Consider the following 27,046-nt stretch of genomic DNA (forward strand, 5'->3'; position numbering starts at 1 on the left):
TCAAAGCTGCATTTATTTGATCTAAATTAGAAACAGTTAAATGTTTTAATATTATTACAGTTTAGAATGGCTATTTTCTGTGTGAATCTGTGTTAAATTGTAATTTATTTCTGTGATGCTCCGCTGTATTTTCAGCATCATTCCTCCAGTCTTCAGTGTCACATGATCTTCAGAAATCAGAATAATATACTGATTTACTGCTCAAGAAACATTTCTGATTATTAGCAACAGTTGATGGATATTTTTGTGGAAACTGTGATACATTTTATTTTTCAGGATTCACACATGATTAGAAAGTAAAAAAAAAACAGCATTTATTTGAAATGTAAAACTTTTGTAGAATTATAAATGTCTACATTTAGTGCATCCTTGATGAATAAAAGTATTAATTTCTCTATTTTTATATTTCTTATTTATTTTTATTATAATAATCTATAAGTATGAGGTTTATACGTTTATTATTTTACAATTATTAAAATGTATTTTCTTATTATTATGATTATTATGATTATTTTATGATTTATTTTTACATTTATTTAGTCATTTTTAGAATTTTTATTATTGTTTTTTTATCACATTATGTTTTAGTTATGGTATAATGGCTGTGGTTTGTGTCAATGTGTGTGGCAGTACATGTATATGGTGAGTGTATATAATTATAAGTGTGTGTGTGTGTGTACAGTATAATATATAGTTACTGAATGGTTTTGAGGTTTTGAATGGTTTTATAAATAATCAAGTGATGCAAGTTTTCTGTTTCAGGGTAATCTCAGTTGTATTTTTCACCTGAGAGCGTTAGCGGTGTGAAGCGATGAAGCTGAAGGCTAATCTCTGCCTCTGAAGTCAGCTTCTGTTCATCTCATGTTAAAAATTCATGTGGCTCGCCTGCAGCGTCGCTTGCAGCACTTTGCCCTCAATTTTTAATGGAGCAATTATAAAGGTTACGCGCTAATACTGAGCTCATCGATTAGCCGCTGTTGTTTCATCCACTCCTCCTTGCTCTTTTATTGCTCTTCCTGTGTTTCTCTGTCGCTTTGATCTGAATCATTTTTATTGGGGGATATTAAAGAGCAGCTGAATTCAGGCAGAACCCTAATAAATATGTGTGAACAATAATAATATGCATGTTTTAGATGAGCCTGTGGAAATGGTGCCGTGACCCTTAAAGATAAAAATGTGTGATAATTGTTTAGATATTTTCTTGTCTTTTTTGGTGGATGTTATTCATTTGTTGAGTCAGTCATTAGTGATGCTTACTAACCCATCCATCAGACAAGAATGAGCCATTTTATTCATTTGTTTTATAGTACATTTTTTGTGAGGTATGCGGTTTTTGAAAAAAAAAAAAAGAACATGCAGTGTGATTTTCATTTTATAATTTTTTATTTTATTTGCTTGTTTATATCAGTGTACATTAAAATTAAACGCATTGAATTGTTAGTTAAATTTCACTGAGTTGGGACTAGTTAGTTTGGGACCAAATGTTTCTGTATTATTATTAAATGTATATTTCAGAATTATATATTTTTACATTCTCTTATTTTACTTACAACTAAAACAGGAGGCCATTTAAAATATATATATATATAATTTTTTATTTTATTTTTTTTATTGTGCATGAAATGGGGGGGGGGGGGCAATACAATTTTGTGTGATAATTTTTTTAGATTTTTGTAAATTTGTATCTTTAAAAAAAAGTAATAATTTAAATATAATAATAAATTAAATTTTTGTGCATATAAGTTAAATCTAAATAAAAGTCTAAATTTCTGCAAACGTTAAACCATCAGACTTTTTTGACATAAACTGCACGTGTAAATGAACACGGTGCAAGGTTTCACTCAGAAACAATGTATAATGCTGCATATATTTATTGAACTAAATTGCATTTGTAAAAGTAAAACTATTTGAAAATCTGGAATCTGAGGGTGCAAACAAATCTAAATATTGAGAAAATCATCTTTAAAGTTGTTCAAATGTAGTTTTTAGCAATGCATAATCTGAAAAATGAAGTTTTGTTATATTTACAGTAGAAAATATACTGAATAACTTCATGGAACATGATCTTTACTTAATATCCTAATGATTTTTGGCAAAAAAGAAAACTCAATAATTTTGACTCATTTTTTTCAAATGTATTTTTGGCTATTGCTACAAATATACCCCAGCAACTTAAGACTGCTTTTGTGCTCTGGGGACACAAATGTATGAAATATATAATATATATTTGTAGTTCTTGTATTAAACGCCTCTAGTTTTGGTTTAGTGCAGCAGTTTTCTTGCGTCTTTGCTTCATTAGTCCTTCAGCAGTTCAACCTCCCCAAAGTCATTTCAATCCCTGTTCCTTATGTTTTTCCATTAATAATTCATCCCCAGAGTGATTAATATTTTACACCTACATGCTGAAGCTCGTAGCAGACAATAGATATGAATTAATCAGGATGTGTTGGCAAGACAATATATCGATCGCTTGTGTTTTCGCTCTCGTGACGTTAACATGAACACATTCACTAAAAAACCCTTTTAATTAGCAAGGATGCATTAAAGTGATCAAAAGTGACAGTAAAGACATTTATAATGTGACAAAAGATTTCTATTTCAAATAAATGCTGTTCTTTGGATCTTTCGGTTCATCTGTGAATCATGAAAAATTCATTGCATCACAGTTTCCACAAAAACAGTAATGTTTTCAACATTGATAATAACCGGAAATGTGTCTTGAGCAGTAAATCATCATATTTTCATGATTTCTGAAGATCATGTGACACTGAAGACTGGAGGAATGATGCTGAAAATACAGCGGAGCATCACAGAAATAAATTACACTTTAACACAGATTCACACAGAAAACAGATCAAACATTTTACTGTATTTTTTAACAAATAAATGCAGCTTTGAAAACCCCAAACCCATAAATATATAGTTATGCTTTTTATTGCAGTGTTTTTGGGCACGTTTCAGTATAAAACAGCTGCATGCATGGGATGCATGGGTAAACGCATTGGTGTTTATTTGAGCAGTTGTGCACACTATCGAGGGCAGACGGCCGTGTGTTCACTCGCTCTCTGTTTCACGGCTTCTGCTCTCGTTCTGTGTTTGTGAAGCAGCTCTCCTCCAGAGCATCCGTCTGTATCTGTGGGAAATGCAGTCGGTGCGGACAAACACGCCGATGGAAAAGCTGAAGGAGCCTGTGGCACCGAGAGCAGCTGAGTGAAAAATGACTTGATGTCAGTCTGGTGTGCACATGATGGTTCATAATTGGCTTTACATTATGTTATGCATTTTTAAAGATGTGTAAAATAATATCTCATTGCTGATCATTTCTGCAGATGTTGTTTAAATAAGCAGCGTTCTACACATCTCTTGAAATGCATCTCTTTTTTAATGGGTGTGTTTGTGTGTGTGTTTGTGTTTATATGTACGTCCTGTCCTACAAAAAATGTAGTTAAAATAAATTGGTGATCCTTGAAGAACATCCAGTTCTTAACTGGAATCACATAATTTTGTTGATTTATTTCATTTATTGTATTTGTATTATTAATTTATTTGTTACTTATTTTTGTAGTTGCTCATGAGTTATTTAACAATTTTATTAATTTATAAATTAATAAAAAATATAATTTTAATATATATATATATATATATATATATATATATATATATATATATATATATATATATATATTTGTATGTATGTGTGTTCTATAAACATTAGAGTGTTTTATGATAATATAATATTTTGTCCTGCACCTATTTTCAAAATTTCTGCCTAAAACAAATTTGGGATTTATTTTAGAGCTCGGCATAAATAGAAAAAAAAAATTTGCATTTTCAGATTTAAATAATTTTCTTAAATTTTCTAGAAATTACTTGTGCTGCGGTTTATCGTATAAGGATAAATATAACGGTAACTTCTTATTGTTCTTGTTTCTTCCTCAAAGAAAATCTTTTTGATTTTAAAGCTCGGTGTTTCTTGATAAATAATTTTAGGTTTGATTTTCAGGGATATTTGTGTGTGTTCTCCTGCGTCTCTGCTGCCTGTGAATTTCAGGAAGGATAAACAAAACCACGCTGTCAGTCTGGAGCTGCAGCGAACACAACCTGTGCGAGTGTGTGCTGTTTTAACAATGCACTGTGTGTGTGTGTGTGTGTGTGTGTGTGCGTGTTTCCCTCCAGTAGCATCAAAGCAGACACAGGGGCCGTATCAAAGTCTTAACCCCGCTCCATTAATAATGTGCGGTGAATAAATCAGGGTCTCTGAGCCGGCCTCACGGGAGACGATGCTCCAATCAGCAGAAAAGCTGCTGAATAATATATCTGCCGCACACGGCCATCTCTTCCTCCTCCGGCGAATCTTCTGGATTCCTTCCTTTAACAGATGCTCATACGCTTCAGAGTAACTGTGAGATTCTGACACGAGCTCCGTGATGCTTCTGTGGGGGGTGTGTGTGTGTGTGTGTGTGTGTGTGTGTGTGTGTGTTTGTGTAATCGTAGGTTTCGTCAGATTTATGCCGTTAGCCTTCACACCGACTTGGCATTTAAAATTTATAAAGTATTTATATATTATATTTACTTGCTACTATATATATATACACAGGCGTGCACACATTTTTTTTATTTATTTTTTAAACATGATACTTTTACATTAGATCATTCAAAAACAAAAAATTAATCCAATAGTGAGAATGTATTATTAGATTCAATTGGACAAGTTTTTATTTAAGATTAAAGTTTGAAAATCTTCTGTTGACTCATTACGATTTTTTTAAAACGTGATACTTTTAAGATTTAATGTTATGTAATTAAAAAAAATAAGATTCAGTTTCAAGATTGAAGTTTAAAAATATTTTATTGACTCAGCAATTAAATTTTTTAAAAGTGATTATTATTATATTATGCATAGAATATTTATATTTACAAAAACTCTTTGGAAATAAATCTTTTTGACGAATCTCCGGATGAACTCACTGAATCAGATCTGTTAGTGAATCTGAACTGCACTTAATTACTCTGTCTTTGTCTGAAATAAGATGATTTGTGTACTTAATGTTTGTATATTACATTTATTTACACATTTAATGTGCAATTATAAAACACATTGTTCTTAGTTATGAAATATCAGTAAAGCTTCATGAATTAGAATGTGAGTGAATCAGATGTTGATTCAGTGATTCATCACGACTGATTTAAAATCATAGTGAATGATTCATTTAAAAGAACTGACTCTGTTTGTTCTTGCACTCAATAGAAAGACATGTTTTTCTCTTTAGATTGGATCGGTATTGTTGTAGTTTTACAGTGTTTTTCTGACATGAATGTCTCTCTCAGACGGAAGTGATTGTGAGCGACTGAGCTCTGATTTCCCTCTTGTCCAGCTGGATCTGCAGTCTAGTTAGTGTTGTATTATCTCTATAGACCCAGACAGCGATTCTTCCTGAGCGTTCGTCTCATTGCTCTCCTCCAGCGCAGAAGGAAATCTGACCGTTTGCAGAGACGTGCATCTTCAGTCAAACGATGCTCTGAAAGGCCTCCTGCTCGTCTGATTACTGAGGTGCTTCTCTTCACAGCTGGTGTCAGCCCCAAAACTCACAGCCTCCTACCTGCCAAATCACACACCGTTTGGCAGAGCAGATATTTTCAGATCTCTTTTCATACCACACCATTATGATGATGGTGATGATGATGATGGTAATCATTTTGAAAGCCCTTCGATATTGAGCTTCACAGCGAGCAGTGCCTCGAAATCAAAGCCAGACCACAGAATTAAAGAGTTCAGCGGAAGGACGGCCGATTGCATTATGGTTTAGTGTCCTTGTGCAGAAATATGGTCTGTATTTACTCTCATGCACTCAAACGTACGTGTTTAAAGGTACTGGAGAGGTCAAACGCTGTCTGATCGACTCCCTCCGTCCTTCCAGATGTGATAACCAGCAGACTGATGTACAGACGTACAGCTATCAGATTTAATTCAGATGCATCATAAGATGAGACACTTTTGCATGTTCATTTTCACCATCATCGATCTTATTGCAGTGCTTGCAAATCAGAATCAAATTAAAATCTGTTACTTTTATCGCAGTTCCATTTTATTGTTTTCACTAAGAAAAACATACAAGCTTTGTGTGTATATATATATATATATATATATATATATATATATATATATATATAGCATTCAAACATGATACTTTTAAATGCATTATATTATTTTTTATAAATTATCTAATAATTTTTCTAAAAGATTTTTTTAAAATTAAGATTTAAGTTTGAAAATGTTCTTTTGAATCTGTATTCCAATTTTTTAAGTGACAATTTTGCATTTAATAATAGTTTAAAATTCTTTTAACTCCTTAAAAGTTTTTAACACGGGAGTCTTAAGACGTTTATTTTACCTAATTATGATTTCATTATATTTAATTAGTATTTTATATTTAAAACATTATATTTCATTAAAAAAAATAAGATTGAAGTTTGAAAATCTTATGTTGGCTCAATATTCCAGTTTGTATAAAAATGTGATACTTTTGAATTTAAATTGAAGATTAAAGTTTGAAAAATCTTCTGTTGCCTCAATGTTCCAAATTTTTGAAAATGTGATACTTTTAAACTTAATGTTAAAGTTAAAAATTCTTCAGCTTACTTGTCATTCAAATATTTTAAAATGTCTTGCTTATAAATGTATTTTATTTTGTAATAAATTATTTAATAATTATTTTATTTTTAGATGTAATGTTAAATCTTCCAATTTTCCAAAGCATTCCAATTTTTAAAAACACAATACTTTTAAAATATATAACTGTATATGTGTATACCGTGTATACCTTTGTAACCGTTTGCAAAATTTACTAGTAATTTAGCTTTCTCCCAGAATATGGGCATGTTTTTCTAAGCTGTGGTTTCGGCCGTTCACTTGCGGCATTATTTGTGTTTTAGTGGGTCGGCCGTTTGTGTGCTGTAGTCTTTTGAAGCGTCACTGTTTTCCTCAGACATGTCAGCATTCATTGAACCGTTCCTCAATGTACATCGCAGCTGCGCCGTCCTTTCACAGTGCTCTTACAGTAAAGACGTGGGCGCTGCTAAATCTTTTCCTTTCTGCTCATGTTTCGACCCTTGTTCTTTGTGTCTCGCTTTTGAAAGCGGCGTGGCACCGTCCGGCCGGCCGTGGGACGTCACATTCCCATTTGGTGAGTGCGAACGATCCCCCAGCTGCCCTCCTGCCAATAAAAGCCCTTCTCAAGACATGAATTAGAGCGTCTAGACGTGAACCTGGCTCTCCTCCAGGCCCTCGAGCCCCCGATCTGCTCATGAGAATGCCTGATGTTGGACGTCCATCGCAGAAGCGTTTCAATGAGACCTGCGGGAGTTTGTTTCATGAGGTTATAAAATCTGCAGATTCTTTTTTGATATCATTTCTAAAATAGGATATTAAATGGGAAAATGTGTGCTGTGTATGGAGAAATTTAAGCATTCTGCTTTTGATCTCGATTTCTTTAACACTAGAGTCATTAGTCTGATTCAGATTTTCTGTTTAAAATTGTTTGAGAGTCTTTTTGACTGATTCATTTCAATTAATTATTTGTTCATTAGTCAGACTACACTGTTCACATTGTAGTCATCAAACTCATTCAAATTTTTTAATTAGTTTGAGATTGTTTGTTAATCTTTTTGTTTGATTCATTACTAGTGGTTGACCGATATATCGGCCGATATTTGGCATTTTTCAAATATCGGCCTTGTCCAATAAGTTTTTCTGCTCGGCCTATGTGTTTGAGACGGGACTTTTATTTTGACAGAGCTAAAAAAGGCAGCTCTTGAGCACACAGTGTTCACATTCTCCCTCTTGTTCACTGTCATTATTAACAGTTCTGTCTAATACAGATAGAATTCTGTCTAATAATCAGATGGAACCGATAAACAAAGGAATAAAAATGTATACAAAAATAAAAAAAATATTTATTTGTGAAAATACTTTGTCATCTAAAGAACAAGTATGTTTATTTACACATTTTTTTTTAATCCATTGTCAAATTATTTCAAATTTTAAAAAATATGAAAAAATATATTAATTAAAATGTAGAACAAAAAAAATATCGGCTATCGGCCCCCCACCTGTTTTCCAAGATATTGGCATTGGCTGTCATAAAAATAAAACCGTATCGGTCGACCACTATTCATTACAAGAAATCAGTTAAAGAGTAATTTGTTCATTCATATTTTAAATTCAAGGCTGTTTGTGAGTCTTTTTGAGTGATTCATTTCAATGAATCATTTGTTCATGAGTCAGACTCCACTGTTCACATTGTAGTCATAAGACTGATTCTGACTGTGAGTTTGAGAATCTTACTCTTTGTGAGTCTTTGACTGATTCATTACAATGAATCAGTTAGAGAGTCATTTGTTTGTGAGTCAGACTCCACTGTTCACACTGTAGTCATCAGACTGATTCAAATTATTGAGTTTGAGACTGTATGAGTCAGACTCCACCAATCCAACCAACCAATGGTTTATCCAGATTGAGAGTTTGAGGCTATTAAAGAGTCTTTTTCACTGAGGTAACAAGGTAATTGGTTAGGGAGTCATTTTTTCATGAGCCAGACTTCATTGTTTTCACTGTAGCCATTAGACTTAATGGCTGTTTGTGAGTCTTTTTGACAGATTCATTTCAAGATATCGTCTAAAGAGTATTTGTTGAAATTGTGAATTTGAGGCTGTTTGTGAATCCTTTTGACCGATTCATTTCAAGATATCGTTTAAAGAGTATTTGTTCAAATTGTGAATTTGGGGCTGTTTGTGAATCTTTTTGACTGATTCATCACAGTGAATCAGTTAGGGAGTCATTTGTTCATGAGTCAGACTCTACTGTTCACACTGTAGTCATCAGACTGATTCAAATTGTGAGTTTAAGACCATTTGTGAGGTTTTTTTTTTACAGATTCATTTCAAGGAACCGTTTAAAGAGTATTTGTTCAAATTGTGAATTTGAGGCAGTTTGTAAATCTTTTTGACTGATTCATTTCAAGATATCGTCTAAAGAGTCTTTTTGACTGATTCATTTCAAGATATTGTCTAAAGAGTATCTGTTCAAATTGTGAATTTGGGGCTGTTTGTGAATCTTTTAGACTGATTCATTACAGTGAATCAGTTAGAGAGTCATTTGTTCGAGAGTCAAACTCCACTGTTCACACTGTAGTTATTATTCCGATTCAAATTGTGAGTTTTAAGACTGTTTGTGAATCTTTTTGACTGTCTTGAGCTTCTTTAAATGAGAGTGAATTCAGTAAGTGTTTTAATGTGGCAGTGAGTGACCTGTGTGTGGACGTGATCGCAGCTGTAATGAGCTCCGTCCATGTGTGTGCTCACTTAAATACCATTATCCTCCCTAATTGGGGAGCAATTGCTGTTGAGCAATGAGACGAAAGCGCTGGGGCCGTAAGTTGTTCAAGCGAGAGAACAAGGATCCTTCATTAGACTGATGCAAACCCACAGACCAGATGAGATCAGCTCACTTTAATCATAATGACAGCGGAGTAATTAGTAAATGACCGTTCACACTCTCATTAGGATCAGGTAGACTGTTAGAATGCATTGCGAAAAGAGTAAAGGCATAGATGAGAATTTAACCTCTATATTTCAGCTCATTTGATGGTTTGTCTGATTTAAATAATGCAGTTTTATTATTTATTCCTTTTAAATTTAAAATCTACATTAGGATATTTTATTATTATTATAGTTTCATTTTTCATCATTTCTAAAGACACGTGTATTTTATAATATCTATTTTAAAACATTTAGAAGGTAGTATTTTTCAAGCTTTTATTATGATAATAATAATAAGGGTTTGTCCTCTGATAAATAATATTGAGTTTTCATTAGTTATTACTTTTAAAGTATAAATATACAAAGACCATGCAAATGCAATATGCAGTATCAAACTTTCTAAGTAATTTTGTAGTGTAATTTAAAAGTATTTGAATTTTATTTAGCATTCATTTGGAAATATTTAAATAATATATTTTTTTACTTAAACCTTTTTTTATTTTTTATTTTTTATTTATTTATTTATTTTTATTTTTATTTTTATTTTTTTTTATTTATCCAGTGTATATATTGGACTAGCATAATTTCTCAAGGCATACATGCATTTTGTTTATACTTCTTTTAAAACGATTAGGAAGTAGCATTTAATGCTGATCAAAGCAGATTTATCTTCATTTGTATGTTATAATGCATGACTCCTAATGAATAATTGAAGATCAATTCTATGGAATTATTATAGATGTGTTCTGCTGGCAGTCATTTCAGTCAATACGGCTGTGATTGATTGAGGTACGTGATCGTATTGGATCTGTGCAGACACAGAAAAGTGCTGTTCTGCATTTGCTTCAAGCTGTTTTATCAATCCATCGTGCGTGTTTGAGCAGATATGTGTCTCACGAGACCAACACATCGACGCTCAGATCTTCTGATCCTGGTTTAACGGTGAAAGGCAGTGTCTTCACTGAGTTTTGGGGGGTTCAGTGTTGAAGCCTGTAGTAATTCATGAAGGTGGATAGTGGAGAACTATCAGACCGGACACAAACGTCTCTCACACAGCAGTGAAATGCATTTAAATATGCGTTTTAATGGACACAATCATGTTTTACTTTCTTTATTTTTAGTGTATGAACTATACAAACTGATGCATTATTTAGTCAGCTTTTGTCATTTTGTGTCCAAATCACGGATTAGCTGAAGCCAGAGATGCACATTTTATGTGCAGTGAATTTTGAATATATATTGTGTCGTATTAATTGACAAAAAACTGTGATTTAATAACAGATGTGGGCATGAAATAATCTTTTAATCACATGAAAATTAAACAAACTTGTCCTTTTTTGGCGAACAAAGTGATGCACAACAGAGGTTTATGATTAAAATGAGATCACGGAAGAATACATTTTGATTTTTTTTTTTTGTTCTGATGTTTTAATATCATTTTAGTAGTAGTAGTAGTATCATTACATTAATATCATTTTGCTTTTTCTTGTGTTTTTGATTTTGAAACATGTAGTAATCATGTTTATTCAAGTCAAACGTCACAAATATATCACTGGTAATGTATGTGACATCATATCACCGTTATTGAAAAGATATTTGACTGCTTTGTGGACATCGCATCTGATCTTGGAGTAGTATTGTGCTGCTTTACACACATTTTGCATTTATTCAAGGACTATTTCAGGCAGAAATGAAAGCTTTTCCTCGTCGTGTTGTTCCAAACCTGTGGCGTTTTGTTCTTCACTGGAGATATAATGTCAGAGCATCTGTTTCCAATATCACGACAGAGATTTACACTGTCAAGCTGCAAGAAATGATCATAAGTCATAGGATCTCTTTGTGTGAAGAACAGAATCAAATAGAACTGGAAAAATATTCAGAAATGTGAATGTTCTTGAGTTCAAAACAGTATAAATCACAGTATAAATCAGTTATTTGTACCAAATCAGTGTAATTTTTTTCCTCAAATGTTATTTAGTCAAGTTCCCGTGTTTTCCATTCTTAATTCGTCTGGATTCTGTTAAGGGGTTATTTGTTAATCATCAAAAAGCTCGTCTAATCAACTGATTTTATTACAATTTTACAGTTCAGACAGTAAAATGTAATCAGCTGAAAGCATATCATTGCATTCAAGTGTTTCACAACAGTTTTTAATATATATAATTTTATTATTTCTGATAAATAAAATATGAATACAAATTAATTTTATAGCTAATTTTGCATATATATATATATATATATATATATATATATATATATATATATATTTAAAAAAAATATATAAATTGTATATTTTTTTATAAAATATAAAAAAATAATAGTCATAATTTTCATATAAGTTGTGTGAATAATATATTTTGTGTATGATTATACATATACAAAAATATACATAAATATAAAAAATATTCATTTTTGATCACATGCAAATCTCTGTTTTTATTTTAACTATTAATATATTTTTATAATTTGACATTAAATACAGTGAATTCCATTTTTATAACTAAATTACCGGAGTCTGGCCTCGTTGTTTTGTTTTATTGTTACATTGCAGAAATTCTAGTGTCCTGTTTTTTGGTGCGCTGGCCCTTTAAGTGTCACAGATATTTGCAAAATGTGAAACTGGAGCATGAAAAATGGCACAAACGCAGCTAAACCAATGTGATTTTTCTCAGTCCGGTCTGCGGCGTGTTTCATGTGTTCGGTGACGGTGTGTGTGAGCGTGTGTTTAATCAGCTCTGGATTAGAGTGTGTGTTTCGAGAGAGAGCCGTGGTCTGTGTGTGTGTGTGTTTAAATGAAAGCAGCATGCATTCACTCCAGCCACTGAATCAACAGCACAGGAAATTGAAAACACGGCCGTACGCTTCAGCGCTCAGAGCAGATCAAACGGCTGGTTTTCACTTCCGCTCGGACCACATCACAAGTGTCAGCAGCTTAAGTCTCAACAGAAATATATTAGAGACCTCGGTTCATCCTTAAACGCTCCTCGCAGTTCACCTCTCTCTAATCCACAGAAATGAGTTCAGACACCGTTTGACTGCATGGGATTCATGTTTTGAATAGAAGGGATTCAATATGTGTGTCGTTTGCACTCGATTTAATATCTGAACCACACAACCAGCTCTGAATTCAACCTTCACATGCAGTTAAAAAAAAACTCAAATAGAAAATATGCTAGTCTTTTGTGAAAATGATGCCCTGTGGTGTTTTGACCATTTTTATAAGCTCATATCAATGAGACTTAAGTGTGGATTATTTGTACTTTTATGTTTAAATATTAAATTAAGTTTATTACATTAAATTGTACTTATTGTAATTAAATTATAATGAAAATTGAAAATGCAATTAAAAGTATGTTTAAATTTAAAATAAAACAATTAATTAAATTATAATAAAAATTGAAAATGCAAATAAAAGCATGTTTAAAATTAAACAATTAAATTATAATAAAAATTGAAAATGCAAACAAAAGCATGTTTAAAATAAAACAATTCAATTATAATAAAAATTGAAAATGCAATTAAAAGTATGTTTAAATTAAAATAAAACAGTTAAATTATAATAAAAATTGAAAATGCAAATAAAAGCATGTTTAAAATAAAACAATTAATTAAATTATAATAAAAATTTAAAATGCTATTAAAAGTATGTTCCAATAAAACGGTTAAATGAAATAAATTATAATAAAAATTGAAAATGCAATTAAAAGCATGTTTAAAATAAAACGGTTAAATGAAATAAATTAATTGTATATATTTAAAATGAAAATTTTATATATAAATGTATATATAAATGTAGTAAAGTTTAGATGATAAATTATATTAAGAATTTAAAAGTTAATAAAAAAAGAAATAATAAAATATAAAACGAAATAAGATGTTTTGTCACTGTTTGGTCTGTGCAGATATTAAATAACAGTCTGAGCTGATTTATATCGCTGTAAAGTCAGGAGCTTAAGCAGGTAATCAAAGATGAAATGAATCGAGTCACTCGTGCTCTGCCATATTGAGCCTCTCCAACAGAAATGAATTAAGTTATTAAAAAGACATGACAATCAAACAATAGGTGCTCCAATAACCCGCTCAAACAATCCAGAGATTAAATGTAGTTTTCATTGGGCGCAACATTATTTTATTACGCTGTTTAGAGAATAAATCATTTTCTACGAGTGAAGGACAGCAGTCTGAAGAGTGTAGCAGTAAACTGATTTTCCTTTGTAAAATCAAGTGGTTTTGTGCATTTGTTTTGTAATCGATCTGCTGCTTTCTGAAGGAACGGTCCGTGAGATGTTCACGTTTATTGATTATGAAGGAGATTCTCGTTTGCTTGTGGGAATGGTATCAGTATCAGGTCCTGTCAGATCAGACGGATGAACTGTGGCTTTCCTGTCGTGTTTCTGAGGAAGAGTGACACAAACTAACGTATTTCTGTCATTTCTAATGATGTTTTGACGAGCGACTGACCTTTCCATCTCAGATCAGACGTCTGTCCGGACCGTCGTCACGCTGAGCTGCTTTCACACGTGTCTAATGTCTGGTGTGAACTCTTTTCTGTGTCTTTCTGAAGTTTTCAAGGGCACAAACTAGAGCAGGAGCGAGTTTGTGCTTAACAAGGAGAATGGTTTTCGAAAGAAGTCTCTTCAATGTATTGTAAAATTTCATTTTTTTTCTTTGGTGCCTCATTACTCAAAATGCACCAAGCACAAACATGCATGAGAAGCACTTATCAACAAAATAATTTTGTTAATGAATATAATTATTAAATGATTAAGAACATAAATATTAGTATTGTAGTTTTGCAGTTGTAATGTAAAATTGTATTAATGTTTTCATTTTTAAATTTTTATTTCGAATAGGGTGAATTATATGTAAAAGAAAAAAGGCAACATTTTGTTTATAGATTTTTTTCTTTATTGGTGCTCATTTGTATATTTATTAGGTTTTTTCCTTTTGTATTTTTAATAGTTCGAAATAGAAATAAATGAATAAAGAAAGTAAATAAGATTGTTTTTCTTATTTTTTTATTTTACAGTCAAATTTTTAACATATTTATTTTTGTATTTAAAATATATTTTTATTTAATTATGATTATAAAATGAAGGAATAAAGACAACCATAAATATAAATTTTATAATTTTAATTGTTTTTATTTTTTATCCTGAAATATTAGTAAAAATATATTTTTTTATAATTTTAATTATAAAATGAAGAAAGGCAATTCAATGCTTGTCTATATACATTTTCTTTTATTGTGAAATTAACTATTTGATTTTATTCATAAACCTGGATTTGTAAAATTTGTTTACTTTTTTTGCATTTTTCAATTGCAATTTTTATCATAAAAATCACAATTAGACCCCCGTGCACCTCTACATTCATTGATTTATAGTGATGATTGAAGACGTCGAGATTTTGTTGAGATCTGAAGCAGTGATTTAAGATCAGAGTTTAAATCCTGTTAGAAAGGAAGTAAATAAATGACCAGCTGCATTCATGAAAGATGATTGTGTTCTCAAGTGTTTGAGGTCAGCTTTGATCAGTCTCCGTTTTCCAATAATGCACCTGGAGGTGGTGATTTCTCAGTGGCCTGTTGGAGATGTTAATAAAGCACGATTGTGATGAGGAGGATGATGATGAGGATGAGGAGTATGATGATGAGGATGATGATGAGGATGAAGATGATGATGAGGATGATAATGACGATGATGAGGATGAGGAGTATGATGAGGAGGTTGGTAAGGAGGATGATGATGAAGATGAAGATGAGGATGATAATGATGATGAGTAGGAGGCTGATGAGGATGAGTATGGTGAGGAGGTTGGTGATGATGAGGAGGATGATGATGAGGATGCTGATGAGGATGATTATGAGGATGAGGAAGATGATGATGATGATGATCAGGAGGATGATGATGAGGAGGTTGGTGAGGAGGATGATGATGAGGATGAGGATGATGCGGAGGATGTTTAGGGTGAGGATGAGGATGATGATGAGGAGTATGTGAGGAGGTTGGTGATGATGAGGAGGATGATGATGAGGATGAAGATGAGGATGAGGATGCTGATGAGGATGAGGATGCTGATGAGGATGATTATGAGGATGAGGAAGATGATGATGATGAGGAGGATGATGATGAGGATGAAGATGATGATGATGCGGAGGATGTTGAGGATGAGGATGATGATGAGTATGGTGAGGAGGTTGGTGAGGAGGATAAGGATGATGATGATGATGATGAAGATGATGACGAGGATTATGATGATGATGATGAGGAGGAGGAGGATGATGAGGATGAGGAGTATGGTGAGGAGGTTGGTAAGGATGAGGAGGATGATGAGGAGGATGATGATGAAGATGAGGATGAAGATGAGGATGCTGATGAGGATGATTATGAGGATGAGGAAGATGATGATGATGAGGAGGATGATGATGAGGATGAAGATGATGATGATGCGGAGGATGTTGAGGATGAGGATGATGATGAGTATGGTGAGGAGGTTGGTGAGGAGGATAAGGATGATGATGATGATGATGAAGATGATGACGAGGATTATGATGATGATGATGAGGAGGAGGAGGATGATGAGGATGAGGAGTATGGTGAGGAGGTTGGTAAGGATGAGGAGGATGATGAGGAGGATGATGATGAAGATGAGGATGAAGATGAGGATGCTGATGAGGATGATTATGAGGATGAGGAGGATGATGATGATGCGGAGGATGTTGAGGGTGAGGATGAGGATGATGATGAGGAGTATGGTGAGGAGGATGATGATGATGATGACGAGGATTATGATGATGAGGAGGAGGAGGATGATGAGGATGAGGAGGTTGGTAAGGATGAGGAGGATGATGAGGAGGATGATGATGAAGATTAGGATGAAGATGAGGATGCTGATGAGGATGATTATGAGGATGAGGAGGATGATGATGATGCGGAGGATGTTGAGGGTGAGGATGAGGATGATGATGAGGAGTATGGTGAGGAGGATGATGATGATGATGACGAGGATTATGATGATGAGGAGGAGGAGGATGATGAGGATGAGGAGTATGGTGAGGAGGTTGGTGAGGAGGATGAGGATGATGATGAGGATGAAGATGATGATGAGGATGATAATGATGATGAGGAGGAGGATGAGGAGTATGATGAGGAGGTTGGTGAGGAGGATGAGGAGGATTGATGATGAGGATGAAGATGATGATGATTATGAGGATGATGATGAGGATGAAGATGAGGATGAGGATGATGACGGTGAGGAGGATGATGAGGAGGATGATGCGGAGTATGATGAGGGTGAGGATGAGGATGAGGATGATGTTGATGAGGATGAGGAGGATGATGAAGATGATGATGCAGAGTATGATGAGGGTGAGGAGGAAGAGGAGGAGGAGGAGGATGATGAGGATGAGGAGTATGGTGAGGAGGTTGGTAAGGATTATGAGGAGGATGATGAGGAGGATGATGATGAAGATGAGGATGAAGATGAGGATGCTGATGAGGATGATTATGAGGATGAGGAGGATGATGATGATGCGGAGGATGTTGAGAGTGAGGATGAGGATGATGATGAGGAGTATGGTGAGGAGGTTGGTGAGGAGGATGATGATGATGATGACGAGGATTATGATTATGAGGATGATGATGAGGATGAAGATGATGATGAGGATGATGATGATGAGGAGGAGGAGGATGAGGATGAGGAGTATGATGAGGAGGTTGGTGAGGAGGATGAGGAAGATTGATGATGAGGATGAAGATGATGATGATTATGAGGATGATGATGAGGATGAAGATGAGGATGAGGATGATGATGGTGAGGAGGATGGTGAGGAGGATGAGGAGGATGATGCGGAGTATGATGAGGGTGAGGATGAGGATGAGGATGAGGATAAGGATAAGGATGAAGATGATGTTGATGAGGAGGAGGATGAGGAGGATGATGAAGATGATGATGCAGAGTATGATGCGGAGTATGATGAGAGTGAGGAGGAAGAGGAGGAGGAGGAGGATGATGACAGTGAGGTTCCAGCAGGAGCAGCATCTGTTAAAATCTGCTGAATAGATGTGATGATTTTGTGTGGTAACATCAGGAATGATGATAAAGTAAAGCCGTCAGGAGCTGATCTGCCGTCTCTACAGTAGCTGTGTTAGTTAACATTAGGCTTTTGTAAAGGAGATGGCCTTTAGTTTTCTTTTTATATATATATATATTATACATGTTTAATGCTGTTTAGAATGTATTTAGCTTTTATTTTATTATATAATTAATAAATAATAATTAAACTAAATTAAGTAATTGAATGTCCGGATTGCTTGAACTGAGTCTGAAATGTTTAAAAATGTATAAAATAAAATATATATATATATATATTTTTATAAATATTATAAATCGTAAATAATTTCCTCCAAAAGTGTGTAAATTTCATTTCTTACGTGTTCTAGATTTTAATAAAGAAAATGTAATAATAATAATAATCATATGAAATTTTATTAAATGAGTGTTTGTCCTCTTTTGATTACCACTGTTTTTGTAAATAAATTTGTATTAAATTATTAATCCACAAAATGCCTTTGATTAAAATTTTATTAAACCATTAAAATCCAGAAATAATAAAATAGGAAAAAGTGAATTTGTGAAAAATAAATAAATTATAATAATAATAAAAAAGGACATGATTTTATAGAACAAAAAAATGTTTAGTGAAAGTTTTATGATATTAATGAATGAGGCATTTCTTTTTGGTCATTACAATTTAATTTAACCTTTAAAAAAATAAGAATTTGTGAAATGAAACGGTGTGAAATGGTTTTCGTAAGGCCCTGAACAGTTCAGCTCTGTGTTTGTAGTGAGTAAACGGTTGTGTCTCGTTCACAATTACACGGCTGATTAAAATGCTCAGCGGTCGACTCGGTTTTAATGCCTTATGTTTATTCACACACTTTTATTCTGCTTTGCTAAATATGTATCAATATATACTTTTTTTTGTAAATAACTCTCCATAATCAGAACATGTTGAAGGTCAGTGGCTCGGCGCTGCGCTCGAGAGATGATCTGAATGCTGAGTGTGTTAATTAGCACTGCACTGTTAATTGATAAACGTTCCCTGCGGGAGTGTGTGTGTGTGTGTGAGAGAGAGAGAGAGAGTGGGAGACTCTCTCTCTCACACACACTCACTCACTCACTTACTCACTCACTCACTCACTCTCTCTCTCTTTAATACACACACTCACTCTCTCTCTCTCACACACACACACACACACACACACTCTCTCTCTCTCTCTCTCTCTCTCTCTCTCTCTCTTTAATACACACACACACACACACTTTCTCTCTTTAACACACACACACACACACACACTCTCTCTCTCTCTTTCTCTCTTTAACACACACACAGTCTCTCTCTCTCTCGTGGTCTCTCACACACACTCTCTCTTTAACACACACACACACACACACTCTGTTACACACACCCACACATACATTCTCGCTCTCTCTCTTTTTAACACACACACACACACACACACACACACTCTCTCTCATTAACACACACACACTCTCTGTCTTTAACACACACACAGACACACACACACACACTCTCTCTCTCTCTCTCTCTCCCTCTCTTTAACACACACACACTCTCTCTTTAACGCACACACACACACACTCTCTCTTTAACACACACACACATTGTTAAGCATCCCACTGTTAATTTATACAACATACATGGCAGCAGTTTAATGTGACATGTTTAATGATGCCATTTTTAATCATACTTAAATTACAAACCATAGAAACTAGCAATAAAGCTATATATAAAATACTTTATTTTTGTTTTGTCGTTCATGTCTGTTGCTTCGAGCTCATCTATGTAAATACACTCCTAAGAGTTTTAGGATAAGATTGTTTTATAGCAAAACTCTGCCTAGAAAACAAAGTAGAAAAACAATGATATCAGCTAAAATAAAATTACATATTTTTAAATAATGAATTATAATTTATTCAATTTTTTCTATTTTTTTTATTTAAATTTATTTTAATACAATTATAGTAAATAACTAAAGGTAAATAACCAAATTTAGAAGGATACACACGACTCAGACTGTAAATTTGGTTGTGGCCTGCTTACTATATATGTGTGTGTGTGTGTGTGTGTGTATATAATATTTGTTTATTTATGTTGTGTAATTTTTTTTTTTTTTTACTTTTTTTGTACTTTATTATTATTTAGTTAAATTGTTGTTATTATTTTTTACAGGCAGGAAAACAAACAAAATATATTTGTTTAAAGGAATATATTTTTTTGTAATTGTTTCATTTTATATATATAGAAGTGTCCGTCTTTAGGAAGCGCGTGACTCCATCTGAGGCTCTGCATGCAGCGTATGGACCGGTTGTGCTGTTTTTCAGCTCATTATAGGTTTCTCTGTGAGTCCCCATCAGTCTTGAGATGACACTGTAAACACCTGCATCTCTCCGTCCGGACGCAGCACAATTAGCCTGATTGATGAGCGTCCCGCTGACCCATCTCATCGATAAAGCTCTGCTCTCTTTATTCCCACCTCCCATAATGCCTTTCTGCGTGGTGGGTGGCGACAGGAAGTGCATCTGAAAACAGATGATCAGCACTTTTGACCCCCTGCTGCGGACACTTTAGAGACCCACATTTGCAGCAGTAAATTGGCTGTTAGAACGGCTGCTTGTTACGAGCCCAAATAAAGTAATGAGAATGAATGGCTCGAGTGAAGCGTCGAGGAGCTGTCTGTGAACCGATCGTTCCGTCGCTCGATGTCTGCATGTGCAATATTCTGACACTCTTTATTTCTCTTCTTTTGTAAATCTTGAGTGTGTTCTTTGTTCTGAGTGTTGAGAATCACACAAAACCTGGCCAGAAATCTCACCCCAAAATCAAAAGGAAGAAAATATTAATTATATTTAGCAGAAAAAAAATGAAGCCAGTATTTGTGATCATTGATTATTGATATTCATAAAATAGCGAATTCTTCTTTATATGACAAATACTGTTTTTTTATTTTTGCTTTTCCTTTGTTCTGAAATGTCATAAATCTCACCGAAACTGTCAAGAAATCTCACCTCAAAATCGAAAGACACAGGAAATTTTCTGATGCATAAAGAAAGTGAAGATTTAGATTTATTTGCATTGTTTTGTAACATTTTTGTGATTATAAAACACTCCAGTTCTCTGGCATAATGCAAAAAAAAAAAAAGAAAGAAAAAAAAGAAAAATGAATGCATTGGTGATCGATGATCATTTTTACTCAAAATATGTGCTAAATATTTAATGCAGCATGCATACAACAATGCAGTATGATTTATTTTGATGCTGTGATTAAATCAATCACAATGCAATTGATATTAAAATAATAATAGTAGAAATAATAAAAATTGCATATAATAGTATAACAATAGATATGTAGTAGAAATTATAATAATTTTTCAATTTTTTTCCATTGCATTGTTTTTGTGACAGCACATCCGTCATTCATGTAATGCATCTGTAATATTTTGTTTATTTTATTGCAATATATATGCAAAATATATATACGCCATGTATAAAAGAAACCTGTCAAGAAATGTCGCCCAGAATCAAAAGAAATAAGAAATCATATGTTGCATAAAAAAACGAAGCCAATGCATAGGGTTATTGATAATGCGTTTTTTTTTTTTGCATTATTTTCATGACATTTCCCTCTAATTCTCATTGACAGTAATATAAAAAAGCTCAACACATGTGTCATGAAAATGATGCACCAATGCACCAATCTTAGTAATTAAACTGAATTGCATGCTTGTGAATGCAATCGAATGATTCGTGAATTCAACATCCAGCCTCAGTCCTGATAGTCTGAAGAGGTTCCCGTCCCATCAGTCCAGATGGATGAATGTCCTGCAGGGGTCACTGAGAGACAGCAGGAGAAGCTTCTCGAAGCTCCACGTTCCCCTGATATCTGTGAGAGAGTCTGAGGATGGATGAGCCGCTGGTGTAATTCCTCAGCTGCGCTCCTCCATCTCACTCACGTTCGCCCAGATGACCTTTAAGATACAAGAAGCAAAAGCCACATGATATACGGCTGAAATACCAGTCTGTTTTTCAGAGAAAGTGTGCCAGAATCCTCGTTTTTTTAAGCACTAAGGAAAGAGTGACGAGTGGGGTGACCTCTGACCTCTGACAGGTGACGGAGAGGGCGTCCTGCTGAGATCACGCTTCTCTTATTGAGTTCGTTCAGCCATTAGTCGCATCAGCTCTGTTTGATCAGCACAGAGTTGATTTGTTTCCTTAACGCTGGGAGAATTTGATTAAATGCATATTTATTTTGCCTGGGGTCAAATGTCAGAGGTCAAAGTGAGGAGACGAGCAGACCGCATGCAAGTTTGAGATTTCCCTAAGCGGTTACATTTATTTAATGATTTGGTGTGATGTGATATTAAGAATATTTGTCAAATATAATATGCTAAATATAATATTATACAGGGTTCCCACGGGTCTTTTGAAATCCTTGAAAGTTTGTGAATCTTAATTTTTTTTTTCAAGGCCCTGGAAAGTTTTAAAAAATAAACATAGATTGATGCAGGTCCTTGAATTTATTTTGTGTATGAAGTTTTCTTGAAAAAAAAAAAAAAAGAAATCCATATTATACCATCTGGTCCGCTAATGTGTTATTTTGCTTGGTTTACATTAGCTATGCAGTATTTTGCGCATGAGTTACTTTGTGTAGTACATTGCCATGATGTTAGAGTGACTCTTCATTCTAATATTGCATAATTTATCAATACACAGAGTATTTAAATCTCTTTTGAATTAGCCATCACTCTCTCCTAAACCCATGATCAGTGAAATCTGACTCCTGCAGCTCATGTTGAATGCAGTTGCCAAGTCTGCATTTTTTTCTCCTATGACTACTTTTACACTGTTAATGGGTTGACTTTACCCGTGAGTTAAAGGTTTGAAATGTTGCTTAATTACATTTGACTAAAATGCTTGTATTAAAACATTCTGCATAATAATGAAGTGAAGTGAAGTGAATTCAACATTACTTATACAGGTGCATCTCAATAAATTAGAATGTCGTGGAAAAGTTAATTTATTTCAGTAATTCAACTCAAATTGTGAAATTGTGTATTAAAAAAATTCAGTGCACACGGACTGAAGTAGTTTAAGTCTTGGATTCTTATAATTGTGATGATTTTGGGTCACATTTAGCTAAAACCCACCAATTCAAGATCTCACCAAATTAGAACATGGTGCCAGTCAGCTAATCAACTCAAAACACCTGCAAAGGTTTCCTGAGCCTTAAAAACGGTCTCTCAGTTTGGTTCTCTAGGCTACACAATCATGGGGAAGACCGCTGTCCAGAAGACAATAATTGACACCCTTCACAAGGAGAGTAAGCCACAAACATTCATTGTCAAAGAAGCTGGCTGTTCACAGAGTGCTGTATCCAAGCATGTTAACAGAAAGTTGACTGGAAGGAAAACGTGTGGAAGAAACAGATGCACATCCAACTGAGAGAATCACAGCCTTATGAGGATTATCAAGAATTTGAGTGAACTTCACAAGGAATGGAAATAGGCCACCACACACAGACGTGTCAATAAATTTGGATACAATTTTCTGTATTCCTCTTGTTAAGCCACTCCTGAGGCGTCTTACCTGGGCTAATGAGAAGAAGAACTGGACTGTTGCCCAGTGGTCCAAAGTCATCTTTTCAGATGAGAGCAAGTTTTGTATTTCATTTGGAAACCAAGGTCCTAGAGTCTGGAGGAATGGTGGAGAAGCTCATAGCCCAAGTTGTTTGAAGTCCAGTGTTAAGTTTCCACAGTCTGTGATGATTTGGGGTGCAATGTCATCTGCTGGTGTTGGTCCATTGTGTTTTTTCAAAACCAAAGTCACTGCACCCAATTACCAAGAAATCTTGAAGCACTTCATGCTTCCTTCTGTTGACCAGCTTTCTGAAGATGCTGATTTCATTTTCCAGCAGGATTTGGCACCTGTCCACACTGCCAAAAGCACCAAAAGTTGGTTAAATGACCATGGTGTTGGTGATCTTGACTGGCCAGCAAACTCACCAGACCTGAACCCCAGAGAGAATCTATGGAGTATTGTCAAGAGGAAGATGAGAAACAAGAGACCAAACAATGCAGATGAGCTGAAGACCACTGTCAAAGAAACCTGTGCTTCCAGACCACCTCAGCAGTGCCACAAACTGATCACCTCCATACCACGCTGAATCGAGGCAGTAATTAAAGCAAAAGAAGCCCCTACCAAGTATTGAGTACATGTACAGTAAATCAACATACCTTCCAGAAGGCCAACCATTCGCAAAAAAAAAATGTTTCAATTGGTTTTATGGAGTATTCTAATTTGTTGAGATCGTGAATTGGTGGGTTTTGTTAAATGTAAGCCAAAATCATCACAATTCAAAGAACCAAAGACTTAAACTACTTCAGTCTGTGTACATTTAATTTATTTAATACATGAGTTTCATAATTTGAGTTGAATTACAAAAGTAAATGAACTTTTCCACAACATTCTAATTTATTGAGATGCACCTGTAATATAGCACATCACAAAATCTTAAGTCTATTATATTTACTGTTACATTCTGTAATTGATGTTCATTCTGATTGTTCACAGTGCATGTTATTGTGTCTTCTTTCATAGAAAAAATAATATCTGACTCTCCTCTGAAATAATTTTTCATTTTTGTTGTAATTAAGGCTGCAGATCATAGAAAAATAATGCTAAATATTGATATCATAATGAATTTTTCACGTTTTAATCAAACTCCAACGAATCAAATGATATTAAATGTGTTTGTGAGTGTTTCTGCCATGCATATGTTATATTTTTATGCATATATTGCGTTAGCAGTGCAAAAGGCTGTGGGTTTGATTCCCAGGGAACACACGCATGCATAATGAATGCAACATTTAGACGATGTTTTAATGTGTTTTATTCCTGTGTGTTTGTCAGGTGACAGATAAGTCTGTGCAGGCGTTTGCGGAGAACTGTCCGGATCTGCAGTTTGTGGGCTTCATGGGCTGCTCGGTGACGTCTCAGGGTGTCATACACCTCACCCGGGTAAGAGATGTACGAGTGAGACGTTGTGTGTGAAGCCACTCACCTGCTGATGATTCAAACGTGTCCCTCCGACTTCACAAAGACAAGTTATTTTTATTTTGCTTTCACTTTTAAATCTCATTAATGTGTAATGAGGTGAATCGTGAAGTGTTGAAGATCCAACACACCCTGCTGTTTGCACATTAGCATGCTAATGAGAGAAAGTTATCTTCAGCTCAGCGGCGCAGAAGAAGAGCTGCTGTAATTGCATGCATGGAAATTATTAGGTAGTGATATTCTTGCTTGTTGAGTTTTTATTTTTATTTTATTTTTGTGCCCCATTTTTCCTCATCAGCATCTTCTGGAGACGAACATCAGGAATCTGAAATGCAGTTATATTATATCTAACATTTGATCTGAACTTGATCTAATTATAATTTAATATATATTATTGAATTAACTATATTTTATAATTTTTTTTAATCTGGTAAAATATTAATACATTGAATGTATGTTTTCATTATTAATTTATTTTAAGCTTTAGTAATTATATTATTTGCTATTGTATAAGTTTTTTTTAATTCTATTTAGCTTTATTTTTATATATATATTTTTAAATTAATTTTAGTACTTCAGCCTAAAGTTAATGCTGTTTCTCAAGTGTTTAAGTTTTTCGAGTTTGTTTATTAATTGCAATACTACTACAGTTTTTATTAATATTTAAAAAATATATTTTTTTATTGAATATAGAATATTTTTATTATTTATTTTAATATTTTCTGTTTTCATATCAAGTAAACTTAGTTTTTAAATTTCAAATATATTTTTGATGTTTTCAATATAACATTAATATTGTATCTTATTTATATTTTATATATATATATATATATATATATATATATATATATATATATATATATATATATATATATATATATATATATATATATAATTTTTTTTTTTTTTTTTTTTTTTTTAAGGTTTAGTTCACAGTAAAGTTCATCCAGGTATTACATGCATACAAAGCTAGTGTAAATTAAAGCAAGTATGCATGAACCATTATAGATTATGAATCATTTGAAAGATTCAGTTCAAAGGAATCATTTGTTTTTGCATTGCATCTGAAGCGAAATCTCCATCTAAACTTTCTTCAGGCCTGTGATGGCTGATTCTCATTTTGCAGCAGCAGGAGTTGCTAAAGATATCATTACATTATACAATTCAGCTGGTGGCATCAGCAGGCACAATAGTTATTTAAATGAAGTCCCAGCTCCGTCTCTCCTTGGACACAGATTTCCACTTCAGAGCTGCGAGCTGAAATTAGTGGCTTCTCCACCAGAGGGACGCTTTTTATTCAGATCATCAAAGCTTCGGGCCGTTCTCAGGTGTGGAATATATTTATAAAGCCCCGAAGAGAAATAAATCAATCTGAGCTCAGAGGAGGAGAGAGAAGCGTGCAGAATGTGAGACGACGACTCTCTCAAACGGAGGAAACTTGGTGACCTGATTGCTTTAGTTTCACTTTCTAATTCTGATGGCTTTATATGCTGACACTGTTTCGGTGTTTTATGTCCTTTATTTCACTCATCATGTCTGGATCAGAGTTAGTTTAGGATCATCCACATACTGTTGTAGTTATTTAGTTGTTTAAAAAAAAATAGTGGAAATTTTAATAATTTTTAATGTGCTTTCACCTCACTGTCAAACGATTATTCGCGATTAATTGCAATAAAAAAAACATGTTTTTGTTTGCATAATATATGTTTATATTTATTATGCATATGTAAATGCACACACACACACACACACGCATGTATATATTTAAGAAATATGTTGCATTTATATATTACGTATATTTATTTATAATTTAAATTATATGAATATAAATATAGACATGTAAATATGTGTAATTACTTAAAAAATAACTTTTTTAACTTTTAGTTAGTTTTAGTGATTTTGTTGTTTTTGTCATTTTTATTAGTTTTATTTCTATTATTATTATTATTTTTTTATTACTATACTGTTATAGTTTTTGTTAATATTTTTAATAAATGACCAATATATAAAATAAATATTTTCTCTTTATATTGTCTGTAAAATATTATTATATTTTATTTAGTAGATTTATTATAAATAAATAATGTGCTCTTGTATATATAATGGACAGTTTTAATAATAATTTTCGTTTATTTAGTTATTTTAGTATTTCTAGAGAAATGTTGACTTGGCAACTAGCTGAAATAAAACAAAATAAAATAAAAATGTTTTATTTTTCTTGCTAATAAATCTAATAAATAAAATTTAATAATACTATACAGACGATATAAAGAGGAACTGTATTATAGTTTTATTCAAGTAAAATGAATAAATATAAAAAAATAAAAATAAATAAAATAAATAAAATAATAAAAAACAAATTACTGAAAT

At 33.4% G+C, this 27,046-nt stretch overlaps 1 protein-coding gene across 1 annotated transcript in view; it reads left to right on the forward strand.

The window, feature by feature from the left end:
* Positions 1-27,046, forward strand: part of LOC128019094 (F-box/LRR-repeat protein 17) — a 181,339-nt gene that overhangs the window by 53,816 nt on the left and 100,477 nt on the right. The window contains exon 6 of the mRNA XM_052605096.1: positions 24,533-24,640. Within this exon, the coding sequence (XP_052461056.1) occupies positions 24,533-24,640 (108 nt within the window). The remainder of the gene's footprint in view (positions 1-24,532; positions 24,641-27,046) is intronic.

This window comes from Carassius gibelio, chromosome A8, assembly GCF_023724105.1.
Source record: "Carassius gibelio isolate Cgi1373 ecotype wild population from Czech Republic chromosome A8, carGib1.2-hapl.c, whole genome shotgun sequence".
Lineage (NCBI taxonomy): Eukaryota > Metazoa > Chordata > Actinopteri > Cypriniformes > Cyprinidae > Carassius > Carassius gibelio.